Source organism: Eptatretus burgeri, chromosome 13 (assembly GCF_056783735.1).
Source record: "Eptatretus burgeri isolate ZD-2024b chromosome 13, Ebu_testis_v1, whole genome shotgun sequence".
NCBI classification, from domain to species: domain Eukaryota; kingdom Metazoa; phylum Chordata; class Myxini; order Myxiniformes; family Myxinidae; genus Eptatretus; species Eptatretus burgeri.
Genome location: NC_140973.1, coordinates 82,691,349 through 82,701,348, shown reverse-complemented (window position 1 = coordinate 82,701,348; position 10,000 = coordinate 82,691,349). Strand labels below are relative to the sequence as shown.

The window sequence follows — 10,000 nt, the reverse complement described above, 5'->3', positions numbered from 1 at the left end:
CCAAGTTATAGCTCAAAATTCCAAGTAGTGTCCGAGATATGGCTCTACAAACACCCTAGGGGTGTTTCAATTCTGGCAGTCGCGAGTTGCAGATTTGTATCTAAAGCATTTTTGGAGGGCACTAAATTCCAGAGTTTTAAAAACAGATTTCTGAAAATTCACACAAATGGTGTCTATTAGTGAGGCTTTCAGAATCTGACATAAAAAATGTTCTACTTAAAATACTTTTTAAGATAAGTACTCTCAAATGTAGTGATTTGTAACATGCAGTCAAAAAAATGAGTTTTCAAATTGCTGCCAACAGTCAGTTTATTCATCACGAAGAATTTTGTTGCCTGATTTACATAATCTAGTGACTGGATTATTTACACAAGAAAACTGAAACCTTTTGGAGCAAAATATTGGGTGCTATAGGTGTCTGAACTCTGCTCCAGACTCATCGACACTGAAATTTACCCTGGTTTTACCCCAAGTGTTCACCATGTTGACAGTTACACAGCTCTTTTAAATTTTTGTCACTTAAAGACACATACATAGGCAAACTGTGATAGAAAATTCAAGAGTTGTTCTCAATCCCTTCTATTTTTAAAAAACATGTTTGATGAAAGATGTAGAATAAAAGCAATAGGCGTGCTTTTGAAGTGGAAGCCATGCCAAACATTCATAAGTTGGCACCACAATGATCAAATTGTTGTGTTTTTTGGTCAGAACAAGAATATGGCTACTTTAATTTGGCTCACATTTTTTTTAAAGGATATTTTAGTTTAAGGCCGCCGCCAATCTCAACTACAAATTAAGACATAATGTGATCATAATAATCACCATAATAAATATTCATTTGCATATCTCATTGTTTATATACTTGGTGTACATTGTACGAAACTCTACATCCATTTGTAAATGTAGGTACAATATCTGATTCAACTTTTTTTTTTCATAATTTCATATCAAATTGCTTGGACAAATGTACTTGGATCCATTGTACAAAGTGAACAGTGATTAGTTTTATAATTGCCAGGATATAATAAAATGTAACAATGAGCATTGGCAGTTACTACAGCTGTGTATTAGGTTAAAGCCTAAATAAGATAGAGTTGTGCTTCATGCCTAACTTTGGAAATGATTTTGGTACACTTCTTTAAGCTGTACTAAACTGATTTATATATTGTTAGATTCCACTTAAGTCATACTTCCTTACAATATCTTAATTTTTTTCTTCATGTTTGTTAGTAAAAAATTTATTTTAAAAAAGTAGCTTTTGGGACTGCAGAATTATTAGAAATTGATGCATTAAAAAAAAATTCGTTTAAAAATAGAAACGATTGAGAACAACTCTTGAATTTTCTATCACAGTTTGCCTATGTATGTGTCTTTAAGTGACAAAAATTTAAAAGAGCTGTGTAACTGTCAACATGGTGAACACTTGGGGTAAAACCAGGGTAAATTTCAGTGTCGTTGAGTCTGGAGCTAAGTTCAGACACCTATAGCACCCAATATTTTGCTCCAAAAGGTTTCAGTTTTCTTGTGTAAATGATCCAGTCACTAGATTATGTAAATCGGGCAACAAAATTATTCATGACGAATAAACTGACTGTTGGCAGCAATTTGAAAACTCCAATTTTTTTGACTGCATGTTACAAATGACTACTTTTGAGAGTACTTATCTCAAAAAGTATTTTAAGTAGAACATTTTTTATGTCAGATTCTGAAAGCCTCACTAATAGACACCATTTGTGTGAATTTTCAGAACTCTGTTTAAAAAACTCTGGAATTTAGAGCCCTCCAAAAATGCTTCAGATACAAATCTGCAACTCGTGACTGCCAGAATTGAAACACCCCGAGGGTGTTTGTAGGGCCATATCTCGGACACTACTTGGAATTTTGAGCTATAACTTGGCAAACTTTCCTCATATATGATAAGGTAGCTTTGAGAATCTTTTCAGGAAAATCTGAGGGGGTCACCGCAGAATTTCATTTTTTGGCTGATTTGACACGGAATGACCCTCCAGTGAAAGTGTAACCATATCGATGCCTCACTCTCTTAATAAAATCTCTACATACAACTTTGTACAAGCTACAACTAAATTATTAGCAGCCTTATCCGCTGGAACTATTCCATAGCTATCATGGAGATCCTGAATGTCTTTACGAACACTCGGCTTGTTCAACAATGGTTTAGACAGACCAAGTGAAAGCAAGCCCCGACAACGATGAAACTTAATTCCATTATACAGGATTCCCACAACTCTGTTAAACCATGCATTAAAACTGTTTACAGATAACTTGAACTTGGTGCACATTTTGTTAAGAAAATTAAAGACAGAATCCACAATTGAAGATCTAATGCAGCTCTAAGGTTGAGTTACTGGTTCCCTGTATTTAGCTCCCATTTTCATCAGATCCCCAATTTCACGATTACTAATTACATTCAAATCCCCAGAAACTACGTGTCCACAAGGACCATATAATATCAATGACGATTAGCATGAACACCTGGGAGAAGAGTAAGAATTTTGTTTTCCATTCCGATCATCATTGTGTTGCACCAGAAGAGGATAAACACAAGGCAGAATAAAGCAGGTCCACACACTTGATTGTTCACTGGGCTTTGAAGAAGTTTGTGTGTCACGAACGAAACATCACCTGACACTTGATTGGCTCACGCCAGTTGCTTCACGAGTCAGTAAGTGACCACTATATTAGTTATGGGTGTGTGTCTGTTTGTCTGTCTGTCTGTCCCGAGCATAGCTCCGTGGGTTTTGATCCGATCTTGATAAAATTAGGGTGTGAGGTTTGTATCATGATCTCGTTGTATTTTCCGGAGAATGGGCGTGCTGCGCCCATTATGGGCGGAGCCACGCCCAAAAAACATGTTTTTAGGGGGTAGCTGGTTTAAAGTTACATCTTCTCCTAGGGGGTTTGTCGAATCTCGCAGGGGCTTCGGTATTTGGTTAGCCCAATGGCACCTGCATAGCCCCACGGAGCTTGATTTTTCATTTTTGTCCCAAGGTCAAGGTCACAAGGTCACAAACTTAGAAAATGTCAAAAAAATCAATAAATTGGGCATCGAGCTCCTAGGGTTTTCAACTGTTTCGAATGAAAGTTGATATGCAAGTAGTGCTCTTTGAGTACTACAATTTTCATCATTTACGTTTTTCCCGATTCCCAGTTTGCCCGTGGCGTCCCCTCGAAGGTCAAAAAATAAAAAGGCGCTCCGTGTACATTGCTCGTGAACCATCGCCGTCTCCAGACTTGTTTTTATTAAAATAGGCGTGAGGTTGGTCGAGTTTTGTCATTTTGGTTGGCTGTGCATTCTTAATAATTACAATGGATCATGCCAACCACAAAAAACCTTATCGTGTGTGTGTGTGTGTGTGTGTGTGTGTGTGTGTGTGTGTATACCCACACACAATGGAGGGAATAGCCAATCAGCTCTCACCAAATCAACTAAACCCAGGTGGCTAGGATTATATAAACAATTGATCCCTCCCACACTCTTCTAGCTGAAGAAGCTGCATAAAGCAACCCAAGAAGACCGACACAAGGTAAGCCCTATGCTGTTTCGAACCCTTCCCAGAGTTCCTCAACAACTATAAAAACGTTCACACATTGTACACACATGAGAATCCCAATGCTACACACCCCCTCAGCTCCCAGACGGTTTCCTCGCTTATTGGCAAATCATTAGCGAAAGCGCAGACAGCAATGCATACCAATGATGCTCCCAAGCATGTACCACGTGCAAACGTCAAAAGTATTCAATATACAAACAAAGAAAGACCCACCCACATCTCTCACCTGTGATTTCAGACTGGATCAAAAGCTCAAGATATATCCAGAGACTGCCCTAATCTCATGTCTGATATTGAGGGCCTCCATCCATTGTTGGGAGAGTAGAAGCAGCTTGTCCAAGGTAGAGTGAGTGACCAGGTCTGAATCCAAATTGATGATTTGAGATGAGGCTGTTGGAGAAGAGGAATGATTTTATGTCAACTGTGATGAGGGATTCCATGACCTTGCTGACAATTGAAAGTAAGCTGATTGGTCTGTAGTTGAGGGGATCCGTTTTTTTCACCTTTTTTAGGTTATGTGATGTTGACTGATTTACAAGCAGATAGAAGATAACATGTGGTAAATGACAGGGTGAAAAGGGCAGAAAGAGGAAGTGCAAGAACAGGAGAGCAGGTTTTTCGGACTCGTGAGGTGATGCCGTCTGGTCCAGTTGCAGTGTCAGAGTCGAGGGTTGCCTGAAATTTTTTCATCTTTTCAGGTGCATAAGAGAATTCAGGAGCAGTTGGTCTGCCTGGGAAGGAGAGGTGCAAAGAGGGAGATGTTTGGGACACAAGATTTGGAAGCAAACATAGAATTGAGGCATTCGGCCTTCTCACAAGCAGAAGAAGAAAAAGCAGAATTGGAGCAGAAGAAGAACAGCAGATATTTGCAGGGAAATTAGTTGAAACCATATCCAGAAGAGATGGAGTACCATTGGTTGAGATCCTTTCACTCTGCCTCTCCATAAGGATTGGCTGTTGAACCTCTTGTTTACTTCTGTGGCAAACTTATCTCGAGGAGATGCAGTTTACTTCTGGGGGTGATGTCTCTGGAGCTCCTGTGCTTTCATTGAAAAACTATCTTGGGCTGACAATATTTTGAAACTTGCCTCTAAGGCTGGCAGCCCATTTTGAGCAATACACATCTCATTGCAGTGTAGAAGGCCTTAATTGGGCTGGTGCATCTCCTACTTCATCTTGCTGGTTCATCTCACTCCCTTAGAGGCAGATGAGTCCAAGACTATTCAAATTGTTGATATCTCTCAGCATGAGGCAAAGTCCCAGGTTCTTTCTTTTCAAATGCAAGTACATTGATGGACTATCAGTTTTCTATCACCTGATTCTGGCCTTGCTCCACTAGTCCTCTTTCCTTTGTCTATCCTCAACCCCACTCCCTCCTTCCAAGGTTGCACCTACTTATTCCAAACCCACATCAGATTACCCTCAAATCTAGACTGAGTGCTTGCTTTTCATTTTTTCATCCCACATCTCTTTCATCTGTCCAACCAACTCCCCATGTCTGTTCCTTTGTGCTCTTCCATTCAGTCTTGAAAGTTTGCTGCCTTTGTGGTTGGTTTCTCCTTTGTCCACTCCCACTCTCTTTTACTCTCACTAACCTTTTTATGCCTCTGCTGATGAAGTCGCCGGAGGCATTATTTCCCTTTGTAGTGCCCTTATCATAGTTTTTACATGTTTTTTTATTTGCCTTTTTTGTCTGCTTCCCCTGTCAACTTACTTGCCCCCCTGTTGTTTTCCTGCTCTCGGAGGATCAACTTGTGTTTAAAAATAAATACAGCAGAGCATTGACAGATACAAATTCACTGTTTGGGATTACTATTGCCGTTTGTGTCAACTGGACATTTTTGGGAGGTTTTCTGTTTATTTGCTGCCCTTGTATGTTTTTTTTTATCAGCAATCACGTGATCCACTAATACGAGAGCGAACCTATGAACTGCTGAAATATCAGGGTGAGCGCAACCTGCTTTCGGACCTGCAGGGGTGGACAGTACCGTGCTTCCCCATCAGCGGTCACGATCTGCGTGTTCGTGGAATCACTTCTGGAAAGGAAATTGGCATCGAGCTGCAGCGATTGAGGCAGCTGTGGAAGCAGAGTGGATACACAGCGGATAAAGAGACGTTGCTGGAGAACGTGTGCCGCTGACGTCTTCTTATCTTCATTTTGGGTGCTTGGTTTGTGTTTAATTCTCATCTAAGCCTCATCTGTAATTTGGCTCTCTTTTTCAAAAATAAATCCTCTGCTTCTTAGAATGTTTGTTTCCATTTTTGCTCAAAACGACCTTTTTTCATATTGTTAATTTCTTGTATGATGAGTCATTACCAAAATGCATTTCCCAGCTCAGTGAAATTTCCAGTTGAACAAATGATCCCATTTTATTACTTCAACCAATAAATAACCTTTAAAGGGTGGCTGAGGTTTTGTTTGTATCTTCAGTCATCATCATTCTTAGTCCAGAATGAAATATTACATGTACATTTTGTTCCCTCCCACCCTTCTCCCTTCCTCCCCATTCTCCAATGGAATACAGTGTAAATAGCTATTGTACTCGTGCACTTTACTTTATTGTTAATATCTCATGAAATGCACTTGATTTTTTTTTTTTGCTCTTCAATTTTGAGCATGCAACATATGTTCGAGCGGAAAGGGGGGGGGGTTAGTATTAGATAAATTTTCGTTTTTTAATATTTGGCCACATACTTACTGATCAACCTTTGTGTATATCTGAAAATTATTAAAAGAAGTTATCTATCGTTTATGTTTCCAAATTTACAACATTCAGTCTGCTCCCTCCCTGTGAACTGTGTACACGAACCCTTTCCCTCCCCCTCCTCTCGAAATCCTTTACTCAGAAGAATGCAATATTTTCTGATAATATTTTTAAAACCGACAAAAGAATGTTTTCATAACCTTTCATAAAAGAATGACGTTTCGTAACCATTCATAAAAGACATGCTGAGAGATATCAACAATTTGAATAGTCTTGGACTCACGCTCCAGATTCAGAAACATGCAAGTGGAGGTGTTGCTTAATACTTGTTACCAGAAAGCTAGATTACACAATGAACAGTTTTTGAGCATTAATATTAAATTTCCAAAAGTAATGTTTTGATAGATCAATTGGAATGTTCAAAAAGGGAAACATTGAGGTGTTGCTTGCGACATGAGTGTATGTTCGTGTCTGTAACAATCCGAAGAGCCAATCCACAACTGTCTGAGCAAATAACTTGTTTTCTTTTGCATGTGACCTGACGAGTTGCAAGACGAAAACCTTTGACAATGTCTATTCTTCTGCTATTTTCAAATTTTATATGACCAAACGTTTATTCTTATCCTATTAAATCAAATCGGACAATTGTGGATGTGTGTGTGTGTGTGTGTGTGCGCGTCTGAAAATCAGAAAAAAAACAACAGGGCTGGGCCAACCTCCATCAAATTTTGTATACGTGTGTGTAGTACCCAGGGTCAGGTCATGGGCACAAAGAAACCACCACCATGAAAGCTTTATACCCACAGACACCTCAAAACAAATCACTTTTTGTGTCATGTCAGGCCTCAAGGAGCTATAACATCAGACAGATCAGGATGTAGCAGAACAAAAGGAACAGTAGAAATAGAGGACAGAGTGGGGGTGGGGGTGGACTACACATGAAGAGGGTGGAAGGACAAAATAGAGGGAGAAATGGATCAATAAGGGTTAAGGAAAAACAGTCGATGGACAAAGCTGCAAACTGCAAAAAGGGGGTGAACAACAAGATGAACACAGCTGCAAACTCAGCAAGCAGAAACTTGGAAAGAGGTGGGATTGGGAGGGTTAACTGGGATAGAAACGATCATGTTTAGTGATGGGGGATGATCTGAGATAATGGTAAACATGTCTTGAAACCGTAGAGGGAAGAATGAGATTGAAGAGACTGAGGAAGTTGGTTCACTAAGTGCGAAAAAATATGAATGAGTGAGTGGTGAGCAGTGATTCTGCTTTTTGGAAGTTTCACCAGAAGGGTTGACTGGTGCATATGGCAGCTTGTTACTGGTGCATCTTCTTCTTGCGTATGGCAGCTTGCCTGCTGAGTCACTATTGTTTTGTTGGGGTGCAGCTGTACCGCTGATGCTATGCCCCTATACCAGTACAGTGGTACTCATTTCAACAACCTCAGAAGGATGACAGGCTGAGTCAACCCCACCTGGTGTTAATTCAGTGGCCAACGGGGCTCAAACTCAGGACCATAAGATCCCAAGCCAGCCACCCTAACGACTAAGCCAACACCAGGCTACTGTATACTTATCTAATATATATATATATATATATATATATATATATATATATATATATATATATATATATATATATATATATATTTATCTAATATATATATATATATATATATATATATATATATATATATATATATATATATATATATATATATAATCATATTCTAACCACTTACTGACTAATATTAATGTTCAGTACCTAATTCTTGCCTTGGTCCAACATAGCTGCACAATTACATTTTAATTAAAATTTGCATCCTAATCACATTCTGTCACAATTTTGAATATACACAATCCTGACTCCTGATGTTATGGAGTCAGGAGGTTCGAAATATCCCACTCCAAGACACTGAATTGTTCTGGTCCAGGGTTCGGGGCTCACCACGATGGTAAGCATTTTCGGTTCTCCCAAACACCTGCTCCTGAGGCCGATGACCACAGATAACTCCGCGGTCCAATGAGCTGTAGTTCTTACACAGCCGTAGCCACTTGACTTACCAGGGTTATGCTTCGATGTTTTCGCGATACCTTTCTATTGGTACGGCAACCTAACTTGAGGCCATACCATCAGTACCGCACGCGGTGATCGGCTGAGCAGAACAGATAGGTGCAGCACCGGCTTATAGAGAAAATCAGGTGGGGTACAACTTCCCGTCTAACTACACTTGTACACTATCAGACCAATGAAGGAAAGGATAACTGAGACAGATTGGAAATAACAATGAACAATTATTTATTTACACACACACACACACACACACACACACACACACACACACACACACACACACACACACACACACACACACAATCATTTAAAAGAGAGCATTTGTAGGCAAAAGGCACAAAAGAGCAGATTTAGTCATAGCACATTCTTACACAATCCTATTTACACAAAGGACATGACCATCATTCATTTGGGAAGAAGAACTTGAGAAGGAAAGAAAAGTATGGTTTCGACTCCTTCCAACACCTCATACATCCTAACAAGGCTGTGCTTGTCCAAATATACTGTTGAATAGGGGGGAAGATAGGTGATGGGACGAACAGCTGCATCACTGAGGCATCCAGACCCAGCAGGCAAGTCGTCTTGGTGTGGAAGTCGATAGCAAGCAGCACATCGGAAGGATGACAGGCAGAATCAACCCCACCTGGTATTAATTCAACAATAAAATGGGATTTGAACTCAGCATCCTGGAATCCCCAACCCACCACCCGAACCATGAATCCAACACCAGGCATTGTACAAAAGGATGTCAGTGGGAATCTAATGAATAAAATTTGTCTGTCTGTCTGTATGCTCACATTTTTTGCAAAGACCACTGGGCCAACAACCACCACATTTGGCACACAGACCAAGTTTGACCCAGGTATTGTCCTGAGGGTATTTTCATCCACCACCTCAGCCTTTAAAGACCCCAAATAATCCAAAGGCCCTTTTAGACTGAAAACCCATAAGAGCCCAAAAACCCTTCATTTTAGACCTCAAAGACCTGGGAGACCCTGAAGACCCCTTTTACCAATATCAATTAAACAGCTGAGTGAGATGTGAACTCAGGATCCTCGGATCCCAAGCCCACCACCCAAAACATTAAGCCAACACCAGGCATAGTGGAGTCTGAGAGAGCCATTAGAGGTAGAGGATACTGCAAGGTGTACTTTACAGAGAGCTCGTCTGACGACACGTTTTGTGCTTGAAGTACGCTTTTCCTTGCAAGACTTTCTCATTTTAATCACGAATCACTCAACACATAAATATTTAATAGTGACTTTTGTTCGACACCATCAAGACTATTAATTAAGTGAATTCCGTTTGTTTGGCTGAACAACCATGACACAACGAACGAGTTTTCTCTGGTTTTTGCATTCTGTGCCATTTTTGATGCCGCGGCGGCTCGACACCAATAAATCCCTCCTTCCTCACAAATCGCTGGAGAGATGACTAAAGGATTAATCATCAACCGACTTTACTTGCAACACTCATTGCATTTTAAATGTGAGTGAGATATATTTTGTCCTGGTTTAAACATCATAATCAAAGCAATCACATTGAAAGGAATTATCACGACAGTGGTCGTGTTGGTGCATGGTGACCTTACCTCCAATGGAGACTTTGCATCGTCAGAAAATGTCAACTCGCCTTGAAATACGAGTGAGT

The 10,000-nt window shown here is 40.0% G+C and overlaps 1 protein-coding gene across 3 annotated transcripts in view; it reads left to right on the top strand.

Moving 5' to 3' along the window:
• The window catches only part of TRNT1 (tRNA nucleotidyl transferase 1), a 26,329-nt gene extending 20,351 nt beyond the window's left edge, over positions 1–5,978 (top strand). For all 3 annotated transcript variants that reach the window (XM_085853387.1, XM_085853384.1, XM_085853386.1), the window contains exon 7: positions 5,464–5,978. In XM_085853387.1, coding sequence (XP_085709513.1) covers positions 5,464–5,712 — 249 coding nt within the window. In that variant the 3' untranslated portion in view covers positions 5,713–5,978. The remainder of the gene's footprint in view (positions 1–5,463) is intronic.
• Positions 5,979–10,000: the final 4,022 nt, after the last annotated feature.